Below are 19,163 nucleotides of genomic sequence, written 5' to 3' on the forward strand. Positions count from 1 at the left end.
GTCCCGATGGCCCTGCCCTCCCGCCCCAGGTGAGCCCTGCAGGGGGCTGCTCCCTGTCCATCCTCTGGCCTCACAGTGGGTGGGGCTCTCCCGCCTGTGATGGTTGCTTCTGCTTTCTGCGCAGCCCAGGCCTTGGCTTCCTTCCTAAGGAGGTCCTCCTTTCAGATGTGTCTACAGGTTTTAGCGATACATCTGGGCTTAGTCAGTGTGAGCATGAGCACCTGCTGTGTTTGCTGCCTACAAGGGTCAGGCAATGAGGACATGAGCAAGAGAGAGGCAGAGACAGAGAGACACAGAGAGAGAGAGAGATGGGGGGAGGGGTCCCTGTGTCCCTTCTTTACAAGCTGGTCTCAGCCGGGAGAGTACAGCCAAGACTGGACAGGGTTGGCGCTCCCTGCCCTCCCTGGGCAGACAGGTGCACCTGTGGTGTCATGGGGTGGGGGAGAGTGGCTGTCGCCTAGTCGTCCACGTCGGGGCACCTGCAGCCTCCCCGAGGGCTGAGACCCAAGTCCGAGGGGGGATGGACAGCACACGGGCCACCACGCAGTTCTCTCAGTGCCCCACGCACCACACATTCTGCAGTAATGTGCGTGTTTACTCTACTTTATGGATGTTAAGAAGTACATTTTCCTTGTGTTTCATGGATTTGAACATGTACATTTTTGCCTCATTTCATGGATTCTGAGAAGTATATTTTTCACTTTGCAGGATCTCTGAATTGAGAAAGGCCTTTGAGGTTTGGACACTCCTGGGGTGGCTGACAGGCATTGTGTGGGCTCAGGGACCTCTGGTGCTTGTCGCCAGGAAGGCGTGCTGTGGGGCGGGGACTCCCGGAGCTGGGTGCACGTGCTGTGCATCTCCATTCCTGCCAGCGCCCTGGGCTGGAGGGGCCGGGCCTTGCCCTCTGTGAGGGGAGCCGGGGTTTGGATCCCGGGGCCCCCTATGCCTGCCAGGTTTGCTGTGCTGCACTCTGAGCTGAGAGCCTTCCCTGTAGCTGGTCCGGAGATGACTGGGGTCACAGGGGAAGGAGCGGGGAGCACTCGGGGCAGGGGGTTGCAGCTGGGGTTGCAGCTGGGACTGGTGGTGGAGAGCCTGGGTGTGCAGGCAGCCAGCGGGGCAGACTTCAGCCGGAGGGACGCCAGGATGTGCAGTGGCTCGGACTCTGGGACTGCTGGCCAGTGTCGGCGGGGTGAGCCCGCAGGACCAGTGCTGTTCTCCGGGCTGGCCACGCTACCACCCTTGGGGGGCGACTGCCACAGCGTCTGTCGGGATGGCCCCTGCAGGATGCAGAGACGGGTGAACAACAGTGTGTTTGCTGAGAGGCCAGGCTGTTGCCGGGGACCTGGGGCCACAGCCCCGGGCTGCCCTCTGCTCCCTGCTTGCATCCTGCCCAGGGCCTCCCGGGGCAGGGCCAGTGGCAGGGGAGGGGGGGCCCTTAGGAGGTAATTGCGAGCATCATGATGGTTGTAAAGATGTCACAAAGTGGGACGGTTTCCCATCCAAGCACGTGCCCCTCTCACTGGGGCCGTTTCTCCTGGAAACGAAGGGGTCTGCGTTCCTTCTGCAGGCACGGCACCCAGTTGCCTCCAAGGGCCTCTGTCACCAAATTTTGCTTTTCTCCAGCACGTATTCGGGGGCACAGCTAAGCTGGAGATCATGGTTCTTTGGTGTGTGGTTCTAGGCGCTGACTCAGTGGTGCGCTGAGACCACTTGCCTATAGGGTGCTCCTCCATCGGAGCGTGTGTGTCCTGCTGGGTGTGGGCCAGGCGTGCTGGGCAAGGACACCACACGGAGTGCCGGCGCTCCCTGCTCCACCCAGGACGCCCGGCTGGCAGGCTCTGGTCTGGAAAGAAGGTGAACATCTTCTCAAACATGTCAGCAAACTTGGAGATCTTTTCTGGATTCCTCTGTTTGGGTCTCTTGCTCATTTTTGTATCACATCTTTTAAGACTTCTTCAGTATTAGGAAGATCAGCTCTTCGTGTATGGCTGACTGGGCACGTGTTCTCAGTCCATCTGACATCTGTCCTTCCATTCTGCGCATGGTCCCAACCGCGGCAGAATGTGTTGTCCTCCTTAGCAATGGTGTTTGGACTCTGAGTCATAGTTTGGCCCTGTGAACTTTGGAGTTGGCGTGCGGAGTTTGGGCCGTGGGGCCTCGCCGGCTGGTGTGCAGGGCGGCCTGTGCCCAGCGGTGCGTGGCGCGGGGCCGTCGTCCCTGAGGGCCAGGGTGTTGTCCCTCAGACTCGGCCCAGGGTTGCCTCTGCCAGAGCGGTCCTGCTCAGTTTCTTGGGCAGAATTTCCACACTTAAAAATGTATTCCTGACTTTTATCTTTGTTTACTGTCGCTGGTGTAAATGGGATTTTCTTTCTCAGCATTTGGTGGTGGTTCCTGTTTATGACAGCTGTCAATGCCGTATCGTAATCTTACATCCTGCTCTTTTTCCTAAATTCTTTTATGTTTCTTTTAGTTTTGTCACTGACCCTTGTGCTTCCCACGTGCTGTCACGTCTCCTGCAGCTTCCTGGTGGTGAGCCCTCTCGCCGTTCTCGCTCTCGTCTCCATGGTGTAGGGTCTTCGCCCCGTTTTTGAGCTTGGCAGGTGCGCCCGGCGTTTCCCCACGGGACAGGGATGGGCTCCAGGGCAAGGCGTGAGTGTGTGTGCCTAACACATGTTCTGTGACGTGCAAAGCCGTTGCTCCTGAACAAGAAATAATAAAAGTAGACATTTCATCAGAAAGACATACTACAACTGTGTCATAAACTGAAGTAACGCAAGAAGGATAAATATAAACCCAAATCTATTGTTGAGTTAAAAAAACACCAGAAAACCAGTGAATTAAGGAAATGTTTAGAGCCATTTATTTGAGTACGTGAGGGAAATACTTACTTGATAAAGGTAGGTGTTTGAGGCGGGCGGGTCAGCAGACGGACTAGCCACACGGTAGCTCTCAGGGACCAGGGCCACTCGGACCTTCAACAGCCTGTCGCCAGACGGCGGGTTCACAGTGAGGGCACGCTTTTGAATTAGAGCCTCGCCGTAGACCTTACACCACAGCAAAAGCTGAATGCTGAAGCATGTAGAGTGACATTTATTTTATTTCGTCGTGCCCATCCCACACCTATTTGTAATGCTGAGGACGTGTGTTAGTTTTCTGCACTGTGTGGCAGAGTCCCGCAAGCTCAGTGATTCGGCACAAGCACCATGTCTCTCTCGTTTCTGTGGGGGGACTTCTGGGCCCTCCTGGCCGCAATCTTATCGGGAGCAAGATGCGCTCCTGAGCTCCCCCGACTTTGGCACAAGTCATTTCCTTGCTGCGGTGGGACGCTGGGCAGGCTGCTTCTGCAGGCCACAGCAGAGTAAAAGTCCTCTGCTCTCCATTCGCGACCTTTAGAGCCTCCTGTAAAGTGCCGCCCCCGATGTCCGAGAAGGCCAGACCGACCCAGGACAACGCCCCATTTGGTTAGCTTAAGATCAGCTCCTCTTGGGCTTTAATTACCTTTGCCACTGATGTCACCTGATCGGGGCAGTGACACCTTATCATTTTCACAGGCGCCCACATTCCGGGGGAGGGGTTCTCTGTGCACATAGGGTGGGGCGCGTGCAGACGCCACGGTAATTGACAGCCACTTCCCGGTTCACTAAAACTGGGTCATTAATGGTTTTGCAGACTTTTATTGGAGAACTTTGATTTACTACTTCTCCATGTTTCTTTGTGCAAATCTGCAGTTTTTACCTATAAATTTTCCTTCTCCCTGAAGAACTTTTTTTTTTAAGATTTTATTTATTTGGGAGAGAAAGAATGAGAGAGAGAGAGAGAGAGAGCATGAGAAGGGGGAGGCTCCTGCTGAGCAGGGAGTCCGATGTGGGACTCAGTCCTGGGACCCCAGGATCATGACCTGAGCCGAAGGCAGTCATTTAGCCAACTGAACCACCCAGGCGCTCCTGAAGAACTTTTTAAAACATTACTTTTAGGGCAGGTCTCCTGGTGATGAATTTCCTCAGTTTTGTCTGAGAACATCTTTATTTCTTCTTAACTTTGGGGAGATAATTTTGCTGGATGCAGAATCCTGGGTTGGTGGTCTTCCTTCTCATCTCTCGTGACTCTCTTCTTGCTTGCGTGGCTGTCCAGAAGGTTCTAGAACTCCTGTCCCAGTTCCTTGTGGATTAGGTACACACCTGTTTCTTCCTTCATCACAGACACTCTTTGTTGTTGACGTTCTGCAGGTTGAATACTGTGTGCCCGCAAGTACGTTTTCTGGGATTTATGCCACTGAGTGTTTTCCCAGCTTCCTGTATCTGTGGTTTGGGTTTGTCATTAATTTTGAAAAAATTCTCAGCTGTTAGTACCTCACAAGTGTGTTCCACTCTTTTCTGTCTTCTTGTGAAGCCCTCATTATGGTAGATTGTCTCTCGGTTCTTGGATGTTCTTCTCTCTGCATTTTTGCTTTGGATTTCTGTTGATGTGTCTTCAGGCTCGCTGGTTGTTCCATGTCCAGTGTGTTTATGAACCCATCAGTGGCTTTCTTCATTTTTGTCACAGTGGTTTTGATGTTTAGTATTTCTTTTGGATTCTGTCTTAGAGTTTCCATCGCACTGCATCTGTCCTTTTGTGCTCTCCATGATTTCCATCAGAGCCCGTAGTCTACTCTGAATAATTCCCTTTCTGACGGGTCCAGAATCTGGGTCATAACTGGGTCTGATTCCAATGTATTTTGTCTTTACACTGTTATTTTCCCCTTGTCTTTTAGTCTGCCTTGTAATTTCTTGCTGAAAGCTGGACTTGAAGAGTTGGGTCACAGGAGCTGAGGTTGTAGGAGGCCTTCTGTTAATCTGGTGAGGTTCTGGGCCATGTTCACTGTGTGCTGTAGCTGTGGTATTGGGGTCCTCATGTTCATTTTTGGGGTTCCCTAAGGACTCCTCTGCGGTGGTCTGTGTCGTGCCCTATGGGGCTGGAATCTGCTGTCCCTGCACCAGTGCCCTGTTGGTGTGGGGGAAAGGAGTGCTCCACAGTCTGTGCCTAAGTCCCGGACCATTGGGGCACCCGTGTCCCTGTACTGTGCCCCCCACACGGGGCTCCCCCTCGTCTGTCCCTTCCATGCGATAGGCAGGCAGCTTGGGGGGAAGCACCCTTTCCAGGGGTGGGCTGAGGTGCTGCTAAAGTCTCTTCCCCAGCAAGGTGGGCTTCTGGTGTGGATAGCGCCCTGGGTGTGTTTCCCCGTGGCTCCTCCTCCCGTCCCCCTGCCAGAGCCAGGAGACGGTCTTTTCTCCAGGGATCCTTCTCTGATCTAGACAGTGAGTACCTGCTAAGATACCTGCAGGTAAAAACCTACCCAGACATGGGACCCTCCTTGAAACTGTGGTCCTGAGGAGCTTCTCATCACACCCGTCTGCACTCGGCTTGCAGCAGTTTATCAAGTGACCATTGGTGTCTTCCCACTGGGGTTTGGCTCCAGCATCTTCTCCTCCAGGAGAACAGGTCTGGGCCGCAAGTCTTGTGTTCTCCTGTCTCTCTGGACTTGGGGTGGTGGTTTGCCAGCCCTCCAGCTCTCTGGCAGGCCCGAGAGAAGTCCGTGTGAGGACAGGAGTGGGACTCACACGCCTTTGTGGTTCGAGCTGTAATTGGAGTCCTGACTGACCTTTCCAGTTACCTGTAACCATAACCAGGACTGCCAGTTCCATCAGTAGCTGTCCTAATGTCGAACCCTCCGTGCATTCGTGGAATAGTCCACCCGATTGTGGCGTGTGAATCCTGAATGTGCTGTTACATTCTTTAATTTGGGGTATTTGTATTGATGGCTGTAAGCGGGGTAGGTGTGACGTTTCTCCCCTTTTGTGTGTGTTGTCTTCGCCACATTTGTTGTCAACATTACGTTTACTTCATTATAGGGGCCTTAAGCTTCCCTTCTTTTTCTGTAGAGCTGCTGCTCAGTAATGTGGTCACCAACTCTATGTGACTGCTTAAAATTAAGTAATATTAGAAATTCAGCTCTTTAGGGGCGCCTGGGTGGCTCAGTCGTTAAGCATCTGCCTTCGGCTCAGGTCATGATCCCAGGGTCCTGGCATCGAGCCCCGCGTCGGGCTCCCTGCTCCGCGGGAAACCTGCTTCTCCCTCTCCCACTCCCCCTGCTTGTGTTCCTGCTCTCGCTGTCTCTCTGTCAAATAAATAAATTTTTAAAAAATCTTAAAAAAAAAAAAAAGAAATTCAGCTCTTTAGTCACACCAACCACATTTCAAGTACAAATTTGGCTAATGCAAATATAGCACGTTTCTATCCTCACGGAAGGGTCTGTTCAACATTGCTGATCCCTGTGTCAGTGGACACGTTCTGTAATCTGCACTGTCCAGCCCTGGGGCCTCCGGGCTCCCAAGCAGGTGTGTGTGCATGTGTGTGCGTGTGCATTGTGTGCATGTGTGTGTGCACATGTGGGCGTGTGTGCGTGTGCACGCAATGGGGGCACATTTGAACTGTTGCTCTTTTTCTGGCTTATTTGTAGCAGCTTTTCTTGCAGCTTTCATATAATCCACTAATAGTTTTCCCTGTTTGTCATTCCCTCTTACTGTTGAGTATAGTGACCAGTGGTTATTTAAAGTGTTGTCACTGTGTCTTGAGCACTTTCATTGTTTGTCTCTGGTTTAAGCTTTTAAAACTAAGTTTAAAAGTATGAAAGTAAGGTACAGTGATTATAACCGTGTTAGAAATGAAGAAAAAAAAGTAGCGTTGGCGTTCTCTCGTCCGTCCCGGGCGGGTCCTCGTGAGCAGCGGCGGGAGCTGTGTCCTGGTCCAGGAGTTGTGCGGCTAGGTCTTCTCCTTTGTCTCAAGGCTGTGAAAGGTGGCCGTTGCCCTCGTGTGCCCTCTGCACCCTCCCCAGAGGGGACAGCTCTGCCCTCAGCTCTTTTGTGCTCGCCAGGCCTGGGCTGGGCTTGGGCAGGGGCTGCTGGTTCCCGGCTGCATCTCCCGGGCCCTGGCACAGGAGGTCCCCTTCCGTTGGCCGCTCAGGGCCGGTGCTGCTCCTCTCCTGCCTGAGGCACGGCGCTCCCCGTGGGGGAGCTGTGCGGCCACCACTGCAGTCCACCACCCCCAAGGAAAGCTGGTGCCCCTGAGCACTCTGCTTTCTGTCTGTGTGGGCCGTCCCGAACGTGGACTCACGTGTTGTTTCCCTTTTGTGTCTGGCTACTTTCATGGAGCGTCGTGTTTTTGAGTCTCACCCATGTTGTAGCAGGTATCTGGGCTTTGTTCCCTTTTAGGGTCCGGTAATTGTCCTTGTGTGGATAGACGACACTTTGTTCATCCATTCATCCATGGGTGGGTATTTGGGCCATTTCCACCTTCTGGCGACCCCGACCAGCGCCTCCCGAGAGTGCTGGTGCCTGATTCTGTGTGCGTGTCGACGCGATCACGTGCAGACTGTTCCGCACTTTCGGGAACCACCGGACATCTCCGCAGCATCTGTGGGCTCCCGTTCCTCCACATCCGCCCCACACCACCGTCATCCCTTTTGATTTCAGCAGTCCCGCTGGGTGTGCCGTGGCGTCTGTCCCAGCCGGCAGATGATGCGCTACACCTTTCCGTGTGCTCGTTGCTCATTCTGCCCAAGCCTGCCCAGTTTTTATCTTTTGGGGGCAGCTTCCTCCTTGCTCCTCTGCAGGGAAGATGGTGGGGTCTGAGGGGCTTGCTGGGAGAGTGGGGGGGAGGTGCTGGCCCTGGGCCGGCCCCCTGAGCTTGGTCCTGGTGGCAAGCAGGCCCCACACCTGCCTGGACCCTGGGCCTCGCCTGTGTCGGGCCATCCTCAGCGACCCCCTCCGGTGGCCTGCAGGCTGTCCTTCCACAGCCAGGCTCCTTCTCTTCATGACTTTGTGTTTCAGGACCCTGGCAGAGGCAGCCGGCCAGGGATGCTGCGACTTTGGGTCGTGGGGTGCATCTGGGCTCAGGGCAGAGACCGAACTGTGGTGAAAGCACATGGTGTTAGGTTGTCATTGTCACGATCGTGAGTGTGCGGTTCGGTGGTGTCGGTGCGTCTGCGTCGTCCTGTGCCCGGTCTCCAGAGCACTGTCATCCTGCAGACAGAGCATCGAATGCCTTCCTGCCTAGTCTCGCCCACACTTCCTCTCAGTGCTTTGTCCGTGGTTGGGGCTGGGTGGGCACCTGCCCTCTCGGCTGGAGGCCAGCTGTCCGCGACCCCCAGCAGGGACACCTGCAAACAGGAGACAGCTCTTTCCCCAGGGCACTGGGGGCTTGAAGCCCACCCTCTGGGCCCGCTGCTCCCTGCCTCGTCCTGGAAGCCGGCCCGAGGGCCACATGGAACCCTGTCCCTTGAGGACAGAGGCTCCCCTCAGCCAGCACCTGTTGTGCCATCCTGCGGCTGACCCCAGCCTGGCGGTGGGCGGTCCCTCCCCGCGACCCCTGTGGGGACAGAGCAGGGCGAAGGGCTGGGTGTGGACACTGGGTGCTGCCTGTTGCCTGGAGCGGTTTGTCTCTGGGACCACCTGCCCCGCGGAGCTGGGTTCCCTCCTGGGGGGGAGGTCCCCCCGCGGGCTGTGCCCCGCCGGTGCCCCCCGTGAGGCCTGGGGCAGGTCTTGGGGAAGACCGTTAGCTTCTGCTTGTGGCTCTTTGGGACTGAGCCCGTGGTCTGACTGTCTTTTTTTCTTCTTAATTTATAGCCAGAAAACCTACAGAAGAACTGGCTTCGGGAATTTTATCAGGTAAGAAGTGCTGGTGACAGCACGCTCTCTCAGATGAAGTATTTATGCCGTGAGTACTTCGTTTTTGTGGAAACCGTGTTTTGTCCGAATCGTGTGGGCTTGCACTGTCGCGGGGCTGGCTGTGGTGGGCGTCACGTTCCTCCTCAGAATCTCCTGTTCAGGTTCCCCTCCTCTGGCCAGGACTCCGAGGCCCAGGGCAGGGGTCTCTGCATTACTCGAGGGGGAGGCCATTGAAAGCTTCTGGGGACAGGAGGGTGCCTTTCAGGAGGGTCCTGTGGTTGCAGCATAAAGGTGGCAAAGCCACGTGGAGGGGCCACTGTGGGGTCTGGGCAGGAAGCATGGAGACTCGGCTGGGGCGAGGTGGACCTGGGTCACAGGCTCGAGGGGGACGCGTTGGCAGGATGAGGGGCCAGTTCCAGCACTGGGTGTTGAGCAGGTATTGGTGGAGCCCCTGGTCTGTGGGTAGTTCTGTGCCGGATGCTGGGGACTGGATTCGGAGCAGTGGACACACAGCTGGGCTCCACAGCATGAGCTCAACCAAGGGCAGCTCAGGTGTTTGCAGGGCAGTGAGGATGACCGATGCAGTAGGGCTGAGCACGTGACTCGTGTGTGTCTGGGATCCCTAGGTAGGGCGCTGGAGAGGCCGCTCTGAGGCAGGGCATGCGTGGGGAGGCCTTGTGGGTGAGAGGAGCCCAGGGGCCTGGCATCCAGTGTGGCGGGGGCAGTGGGTGACTGGACCTGCCAGGAGGTGAGGGGCCCACAACCCGGAGGGCAGCTGGGAGGAGGGGGTGCAGGTGGGGCGGTGGGGGAGGAGCGGGGGCTATCCCCTGCCCTCCTGCGGCACTGCTGAGCCAGTGGGGGTGTTTTGGGAACAGGACACAGCAAGAGATACTGGGGCTGGCCCTGGGCCTCCCTTCGTCCTGGCCTTCGGGTCCGGCAGGCTGAGGTCTGAGGGGCAGGGGGGCTGGACAGCAGCAGGTCCACTTGGGCATGGGCTGTGTCCTGCCTGCTCTGGGCACTGTCTGGGCCCTGGGTTAGGGTGGCCTGAGTACAGGCCTGTGAAAACGGGCCAGTGGGCTGCTCCAGGCTTCCACTGTCCACGCCGGGTGTCGAGGGTGGCCATGTGACCCAGCCACTGGAGGCTCAGAGTGCAGTGGCGGGTGCCGCAGATGCTGCTTCGACTCTGGAAGAGACGGCAGGCCCCCGGAGGGAGGAGCCTTGGGCAGACGTTTTCATCCCTTGTGTCCAGAGAGGTGTGTCCTCCTGGTGTGTTTGGAGGTGAGGCCCCTCCCTCCCTGTCCCACATGTATTGTCTGCCAGTTGTCTGCTTGGTTCTTGGCAGGGTCGGAAGGCAGATCCCGAGGACATGAGGGAAGCTCTGGAAGGAGCCCCTTCTGGGATGGGCAGGTGGGAGACTGTTGGGAGGCCCTCAGCCCTTCCTCCTCTAGCATTCTGCCCTGCCCAGGAACCCCCAGCCCAGCTTCAGGCCTGCCAGAGCTGTTGGCCAGGGTCAGCTCTGGGCAGGAAGCCAGCCGAGTGGGTGAAGGCAGGGCCATCGGGGGCTGGATGGGCTCTGGGGCCCCTCTGCCCACGGTGCCCCTGTCCTGCTCTCTGGGCCTGTGTCCTTTGGGCTGGAGTGGCTGCCATGTGAAGCTGCAGCTCCTGTTTGTGTGCCTTTCAGAGGTGGACACAGAGTTTGAGATCTCTTTTGGGTGCACGTCTTGGAGCTTGGAGGGGCAAGTAAGTGGCCCCACGCTGGGGGGGTGCGGGGTGCCGTCCTCGGTGAGAGACCCTGCCCGACAGCCCCAGACTGAATTTGAGTGCACACTCGCAAGCTTTGCCCTTCTATTGATGACGTGGTTCCTGGGGCGTGCGGCGGCAGCCAGGCTACCAGTGGCCTGCGAGTGAGTTCAGAGCTGGGCAGCTGTGCTTTCTGTGAACTCTGACCCCTGGAAAACCGCAGACCACAGGTGTTTCCCCCTTTCTCAGCCTCCTCGCTGCACACGAGCCATGTTGGGCTGTTTCCGGAACCTGGAACCCAGAGGGGCAGGCGGCCTGCTGTTTTCCTCAGACTCTGTTTCCAGAGCCCCTGGTGTCCTTCCCAGAGTCCTTCCCGGAGTCTGGAGCCTTTGGGGAGAGAAAGGATCGTGCATGACGGTGCACTGGATGGAGGTGCAGCTTTTCCTGGTTTATAAGCACAAGTCTCTTCAGAAGGAAAAAATTTCAGTGACAGAGAATTTTCAGTGATGATTCTTATAAAAATTTAACGGAAGTCCCCTGACACATTTCAGGCTGACTGGGTCAGTGAGGTGATCGGCCAGCCGACCGCAGCTCAAGAGCTGCCAGGAGCAGAGAGGGAGCGGGCCCCGCCCAGAGCAAGGGCCGGTGCTCAGGGAGGAGGGACCTCGAGGTCCAGCGGTACTGGTCACTGCCTTTTTAAACACAGAACTGAATACGACATTCGTGCTTTAGAACCCGTGGATTAATCTTTGCTTTTTCTGTAACCTTTGCTCACCGTAAAGATGCAGGGAGCAGGAGAGAATACTGCAGGTGTTTCCATCGTTAGTTCTGATGAGCCTCTGACACTTTTGGCCTCCAGGTCACTCTCTTGGCCTCCCCCACACTCTCATTGTGCCCCATGGATTCATCGTCACCATCTGAACTTGCAGTCTCTGTCTGTTGGGTACTGAGGTATTTGTCTCTCCCCCTAGAAATGCGGGCTCCACGTCTGCCTTGGCCTCGATCTTCGTGTCTCTCCCAAGTTCCTGTGCTGAAGATAGTGTGTGAGGCGGGGCCTTTCAGGGGGTGAATAGGGTTGGATGAGGTTACGAGATGTGCCCATGATGGCATCACTGCCCCTTCAAGGAGAGGGAGAGGCCACTGTGCGAGAGGGCCAGCCAGCATGCCAGGTGCGAGTGGGCCAGACACCCCCTGCCCTTGGGAGCGCCCATCACACGGGAGAGACAGCTGGAGAGCCCCACGGGCAGCCCAGGGCGGTGCTGGGAAGGAAGTGGCCTGCCCAGGGTTGGGGTTCTCAGGAAGGCTCTTGAGGGGACCATGCCCACACCTGAGGATGGGCAGGAGCAGCCATCCCACTGCCCGGGTCCACTCTGAACTCTCCGAGCTGCGGGCGAGGCTGCTGGGAAGTCAGGTCTAACTCTTCTCCCTCTGTGGTGATGGTATACTTGCAGGCACGCTCCTGGGGCAGGGAGCTGTCCTGCTCACTCTTCTGAGTGCCTAGGAGTGTGTGTGGCGCATGGTGTGTGTTCGACACTTCCTTCTCCGATAACGGTGCAGGGAAGTTGCACAAAGCAGAAAGTAGAGATCAGTACCCCCACCCTGTTCTGCCTCTGGTTTGACGCTCACGCCCTAGTGCGAGTCTCCCTGGCTGTGTGCCCCGGGGGAAGGGGGACCGTGCTTAGCAGGTTGCAGATACATGTATTTTTACAGCTTACTCTTTTTTTGGTAAGCTGGGAAGTTTGTGTAAATGAATGCACACTATTTTGTTGGCTTCTGAGTATCTCATTAGCTGGACAGGCCATTGTTCTGTTGATGGGTTCCGAGGTTGTTTCAAGTTTACTGTGAAGCTATAGATAAATTTTAAAACTGTTATAATGTCCGTCATACAAATATAAATTGAGCAAGTACTGAAGATTTTTAAAATCATAAGTATTTCTTATTAGTGAGAGAGGAAAGAAAAGTGAGGTGTTAGACCTGCTTCAAACAAGACTCCACAGAGCAAAGCCAGATTCTCCCAGCAGCCGAGTGACTGCCTAAGAAGTGAACAGTGGGCCAGTAATCCATTCTTCCCAGCAGACACTGGGTTCCTATGGTCAGGAATCATTTGCATTGCTATCAGGTTCTAGAATTCACAGAATTGTGAAACAGCTCAGTGATAAGTAAGGTTGAGAGAACCTAAATCAGGGATCTCAACTGGACATGCTGTTTGCCGTTTCAAGTTTTCCTGACAATAGTGGAAAAAGTAAGGTGATGAGCAGTGCCTTCTTCCAGGTAACCTGCAGGAATGGGCACCAGACCTACCCTCTCACCTTAAACAAATCAAAACCAGGGAACATCTGTGAAACTATGGTTTTCAAACATCAGACCCCAGGCTGGGCCAGGCAGTGACCACGGAGAGGGTCAGAGCTGCCTTGCGGCCGCCCCACCTACCACTGGAGGTAATTTCCGGGCGGGCACCCAGCAAGGTGGAGGGTACGGTCACTGTTTACACCGATCAGGGATTACCAGGGGGCAAGGGTATAGGACCCTACAGAGGAGAAAACCAATCAGGAGCGTGGCTAGAGGGTTATCAGTTTTGTCGATCTTGGAGAACCTGCTCTGAGTTTTATTATGTCTATTGTTTTTCCTTTTTTTCATTCATTGATTTCTGCTTTTTATGTTTTCCCTTTCTTTTGATTATTTTGGATTTAATTTGCTTTTCTACATCTAATTTCTGAACGTAGAAGACAAAATCACCAGTTTCAGAAATCTGGCATGGGGCATCATCACTAAAAACCCTGCAGGCATTAAGGAGTTAAGAAGGGGATATCATAGGCAATTCTGTGCTGATAAATTTGAAAATTTATATGAAAGGAACGTATTTTTAGAGAAATAAAGCATCAAAGCTTACAGTCAGAAGAAAGTGAACTCAGTAGCCCTCTCTCTGTTAAATTAAAATTTGCCCAACACTTTCTGACAAAATCTTCCAGGAGCGTGTGGTTTCACTGGCAAGTTCTGTCAAACATTTAAGCAAGAAACAATCACAATTGTTGAGAAACTTCCAGGAAGACTGAAGCCCAGGTGATGCTTCCTCGCGACACCACAGCAGGTGGAGGCTTTACCTGCTGAAAGTACATGCAGTGTCTCCCATGAAACAGATGCAGACTAGAAAACGACGCCAACGGTGTGAAGCAGTGCACACACACGCACACACACGTGCATGCACACACGTACACGTACATGAACACACATGTACACGCACACAAGCACACACACAGACATGTACACGCACATGCACGTACACGTGCACACATGTACATGCATGTATGCGCGCAGACACGTATATGCACATGTACATACGTACGCGCGCGCACACGTACATGCACGTATACATGCGCACACACACGTACACGCACAAACACACACACACACAAACACAACATACCAAAATGTTAGCGCATCATCACCTGTGAAGTCAGAGATCTGTAAAATCCACTGTGTCAACAGATTCACAAAGAAAAGCCATTCGGTCATCTTGGTATATGCAGACAAAGCATCTGGCACAATTCTAGAACTAATTCTGATGAAGACTCCCAGGAAACTAAGAACCGAGGGGACCTCCCCCAGCCTGTAGAGAGCATCTTCAGAGCCCACAGCTGACCGCAGACCCACCGGGGCAGGGCAGGGGCGCCTGGCGTCCCCCTCGTGCTCACTGCAGTCCCGAGGGTCCTGGCAGGTGCAGTAAGATGAGAAAAGGAAATGAAAGCCATGAAGATTTGAAAGGAAGGAATAAAACTCCCTGTGTGGGTGAACATACAACGCTGCTGGGGGTTCGTGAAGCACCCACAGAGACTTTGCAAGCGTGAGCACATTTATTTAGTTGGCAGCATACAAAAACACCTTCTTCCTGTCAGCTTTAACACCAGACATGTCAGATGTGACATGGCGCTCGTGCTGGAGTGAGGGGCGTGGCACGGATGCCGCGCATGGGAGCGCTGTGTGCTGAGACCTGTGACCCGTGTATGAAGGAGACCAGATGTGAGAGAAGATGGGGCGGCGCGCCCTGTTCGTGAGGTGGACACTCCGTGATGCTAGCACGGTTGCTCCCCACTGACTGAGCCCCTGTTGAGTGAAGTTCCCCTTGAAATCTCTGCGTGGTGTTTTGGTAGAAGCCTGCAAAATACGTCTAAAATTTTATATGGGAAGACAAAGGAACTAGAATAGCCAAAAGTTTAGGGACTCACAGTTTCTCATTTCAAGGTTTATTGTAAAGTAACGGGAGGACAGAAGGACAGAGTTCCATCAGTGGCACAGAAATAAACCCAGGAGTACGGCCCGGCGATCGGCCCGGGCTGACCACGGTTCCTGAGAGAAAGGGACACGTGTTCAGCAGGTGGTGCTGGGAAATTGGACGTCTGTCGTTCCCCACACACACACAAATTTTCTATACTTTCCATCGTACACAAAGATTAAAGTAAGCTGTGGACCTAAATATAAAACTTAAAATTATAAAAGTTCTGGAAGAAATTTTAGGAGAAAATCCTTGTGACCTTGAATTAGGCAAAGATTTCTTAGACGCACCAAAAGCACAATTCATAAGAAAAAAAAAACTTGACGAATTAGAATTCATCATAATTAGGAACTGGCCAAACCCTGGGGAGAGGTCAGCTGCGTGAGACCTTTGGCTGTGGTGCGGCAGCTGGTCTGGAGAAGTCGGGTGTAGGGCACGCTGCCCGGGCTGGACCGTGGGCCTGCAGTGGCAGAGGGCGGGGACAGGCGTGGCTCGGGATGAGGGCCTGGCCTGTGACCCGGGGGCTTTGTTGCCGGTGCTGATTGAGACATTGTTGTCCTGTGGGTCACAGCGCTCTGTGGATTAGATTAGCAGCCCCAGTGCGCTCTCAGGGAGCGTGGACGGTGCTTTTCTACAAGTTAATCTCAGATAGAAGCTCTGAAAGCAGAGCTGATGACGTGCCTCACCTCCTGACATGCACTCCTGTCTGCACGTCCATGGGCACAGCCTAGAGCTCCGAGCCTGCCTTACCTCCCCAGTAAGAGACAGCATGGCAGCCCAGGGCTGATGGGCCACCCCCTCCTGGCTGTGTGGCTCCGGGCAAGGGCGGACGCTCTCTGTGCGCCTCACGGCCATGGCAACTACACCCTGAGGTCTCGTAAGGGACAACGGAGGCATTGCTGGTAACACGCGGTGCCACTGCCTGGCCTGCTGTGAGCGTGGATTAAAGTGCCTGCTGGACCGCGGTGCACTGAGCGGTGGCCCTGCCCCCCCACCCGGCCTGTCCTGCGTGTGCTGGGGAGCAGGGGACAGAGCGCCCCAGCTGGCTGCGTGGGACTTCTCTTCCAAGTTCCGATAGTTGAAGGTCACTGAGGAAAGGACTGCTGGATCGGACTGCAAAACTGCGGTTTTTAAAAATTTTATGAAAAGGTCTTACAAATGGGGAAGAGTTTGTACAGCGCCAACAGGAGGGTGGCCAGAGTCCATCTTGTGGGACCGAGCCCCGCGCTGCCCAGGAGTGTCCTGAGAGCACATGGTACCAGATCTCTAGGCACAGGAGGGAATTAGCTTTAGTAACGTTTCGGGGAACCCAACGTGTCCCTGCGTTAATACCTAGCACTCGGCCAGTGCAGTCAGGGGCCCCTCCCACCTGCCCTCTCGTGCCACCCCTGACGGGTTTTACACCCTCAACACGTTGCGATTTGCCCTGGTGCATTTTGGGCGCCACCGTGGCAGATGGGAGGGGAGAGACGCGGTGAGCTGCCCCTTGTCACTGTCCAGCCCAGCAGCGCTTCCGCATTCCTGTCTGCCGCTGACAGCCACAGAGGACCCATCTGGCTGCCGGCGCACACAGACGAGGCTACGGGGATCTCGAAGCTGCTCTGACCCCCAACCCTGGTGCCTTCTCCCCCCCTGGGTGGGCGAGGGCATGCAGACCCTCACTCACAGCCATGGAGGCCCATCCTGCACTCCCAGACCCCGCCTCTCAGCCTCATGCCCACGGAACCTGGGAAGTAGCTCGTGATGTCATGCCCTCGCAGGCCTTTGCGGCTGTGTTCAGTTCACACGTGTAGACAACGGTTGGCTGTGGGATCCCAGGTGATTTCTAAGTTCGCGTTACCTACATGCCCCCATTTCCTTCGGTCTCAAAGGGCTTGTCCAGAGTCAGTCCTTGCTGCTGAGCCATAGGTCCTTACCAGGCTGGGCCCTTATTCCCCGGAGTACAGCATGACCCGTGCTGTGGTCCCGCTCGACAGATGAGAAAACTGAGGTGTGCTGAGTCAGGAGATGTGCCCAAGGCTACACAGCCACAGGACGGGAGCCCCAGCCTCTGCAGTGCCAAAGGCTGGGCTGGCCACCAAGTCGGGAGGCCTGGGGTGAGTGAGGGGCAAGGTGGCCCGCAGGGTGCTAGGGATGGATGGGCAGGGTTCCACGACGCAGGGCAGCCGTTGGGAGGGGCTTGGGTGTGGCTTCCTGGCACCAGGCAGGGGGAGGAGGAGGTAGGAGGCAGGGAGGCTCAGGAGGGAACTGAGCCGTTCCGGTCGAGGGCCAGCCGCCTGCCGACAGATTGGGCCGCGTGAGGAAGGAGGAAGTTGGTTGGACCAGTGGGCCGGGGTGGGGCCTGTGGACCCAGTAGGAGACGGGAGTCCTCAGTTGCCTGGATCCAGGATCTGGGGTTCCTGGCAGCGTTGGTGGTAACCCCTATGGAGCGTTGGGACTGGAAGTGAGTCCTTAGCGCCCAGGACGGAGAGGAGGCGCAGGGTCTGCTGGGGCCTGCTGGGCTCTGGAGAGTACTGACTCGAGTTCAGCACAGGCCGTTTGCTCAGGGGCAACGGGGAGGTTGGGAGGAGCAGGAGAGATGATCATTAGGGGTCCGGGAGGGGCAGGAGGGCAGCTGACCGGGAAGGTCAGAGCCAGGTGTGGGCCCTGGGAGTCTTTTAGGTCCTGGGATCACAGTCTCTTTCCAGCCGAAATGGCTCAACGAAGGGGCCTCATGGAAGTGGTGGGTGTGTGTTGGGAAGGGGTGCTGAGGTGTCTCGTGTGGTGACCGCGGGGCTGTGGCCGCTGCTGGCCCCTGGGGTCAGCGTAAAGCCAGGTGAGCACGGGTAAAGCAGCTGGGAGTCCTCACCGTATCTGCCAAGGACCCGGTTTGATCCTGCTCCCCATCTCAGTTGGGTGAACGTGCTTTTTAAGTTAAAACTGACCAGTTCCAGTAGAGCTTTGATGTCCTAAAGCAACAAGTTTTGTTTGAAATTGAATTGAATGTGGAGCGTGGGCTCCACATTCCTGGTTCTGTAATGGGAGTGGTCTCTTGCCCAGCCTCGCAGACCCGCGTGCACGTGTGCAGCACGGTGGCTTGTGCAGCCTCCGGGGGTGGTGGGTTGGTGTTTGCGGTCAGCTGTGGGCATGGCTGGGCTGCTGCCATGCACGGAGGAAACTCCAGCCTCACACGCTGGGGCGGCAGCCAGGCCAAACCCATCCTGGACGCAGAGCCTGAGTCCGGCCTCACACAGGCTCCGGAAGACCTCACGCTGGTCAGCTGGCGAGGCCACGAGGCTTGTGACCTTGTGTGTGCTGGCCGTGGGGGGAGGTGCTGGGCGGCCATGTGCACGCTGTGCACTGCGGGAGGGCACCCCATCAGGGCCGTGGGCAGCTGGGTCTGGGCTTCCTCCTGGGGACAGGCCCCTGGCCTCCACCCCCACCCACCCAGCACAGCCCCCGAGCCCGGGGAGGGTGGCTGTGCCTGCAGAGGTCAAGCCCCTGCTGCCCCAGGCTGGAGGTGGGCAGAGGGTCTTCCAGATGAGCATGTTTTCCAAGTGGACTTGGTAAATAGCAGTGGTTTTTCTCTCGAGAAATTCTTTTGTCTCCTTTCTGCTCCTTATCTCGGCCCCATCAGGCTTCCACTGGCCTGTGTGCAGGATGTGATTCCTTTTTAGGTCACTCAGATGCTCCTCTCTGCAGAAAGCCTAACAAGGCCTGGCTGTTGCTATTTTTAACACTGACTCTGGGCCTGCGGAGGGGCTGGTGGTTGGGCAAGGCTGCCTCGCGGCTTCCCTGGGCCACCTGCACAGCGTCCGGAGGGCTGCAAGCTGCGGTGGGTGTGTGTGTGCGTGAGTGATTCCTCAGGTGCAAGATCTTACCCACATTTCTAATTCACTCTTTTCCAAATATTTTTCTTGATCCTTCTGATGAAAGAACACATGTATTTTTATCAGAAGCTCCTTTTTTTTTTTTTTTGGTAGAATTTTGGTGAAGGAAGTATGTATGTGCTTTGGGCAGTGCCTTGCTTGCTGTCCAGGTGAAGCTACGCCAGTGTCACCATCAGGCGGGATGGGCCCGGCTGGGTGGAGGCCCTGCTGGGGCAGAGGCATGCGTCTGCTCACACTGACCTGCCTGCAGACTGGGACCACCTGCCCCTGTGTCGTTCACCGAGATGTGGTTCCCACCAGAAGTGACGCGAGCCTGCTGTCCCCCTGTGGGGGACTTTTCCTCTCTGTCCTCAAGGTGTCCCTGGCATCGGCCTGAAGGAATCCCTGCCCGGGATCATCCACGGTCCAGAGCTCCTTCCAGGGGGCCTGGCGCACCCTCCACACCGAGCTCTGTGCCCGAGGAGTGCGCGATGGTGTCAAACCCACGCCACCAGTCAGAGGCTTCCTCTGTCCGGCTTGTGCTGAGTGCCAGACCCTGGCGTCCTCACTGACCGCCCACAGCCACTGTCCGAGGCAGGCTGT

General features: G+C 55.8%; 1 protein-coding gene across 5 annotated transcripts in view; it reads left to right on the top strand.

Moving 5' to 3' along the window:
• The window catches only part of INPP5A (inositol polyphosphate-5-phosphatase A), a 174,174-nt gene that overhangs the window by 42,961 nt on the left and 112,050 nt on the right, over window positions 1–19,163 (top strand). For all 5 annotated transcript variants that reach the window (XM_027591301.2, XM_027591310.2, XM_027591322.1 and 2 more), the window contains exon 2: window positions 8,661–8,702. In XM_027591301.2, the coding sequence (XP_027447102.1) occupies window positions 8,661–8,702 (42 nt within the window). The remainder of the gene's footprint in view (window positions 1–8,660; window positions 8,703–19,163) is intronic.

This window comes from Zalophus californianus, chromosome 15, assembly GCF_009762305.2.
Source record: "Zalophus californianus isolate mZalCal1 chromosome 15, mZalCal1.pri.v2, whole genome shotgun sequence".
Classification (NCBI taxonomy): domain Eukaryota; kingdom Metazoa; phylum Chordata; class Mammalia; order Carnivora; family Otariidae; genus Zalophus; species Zalophus californianus.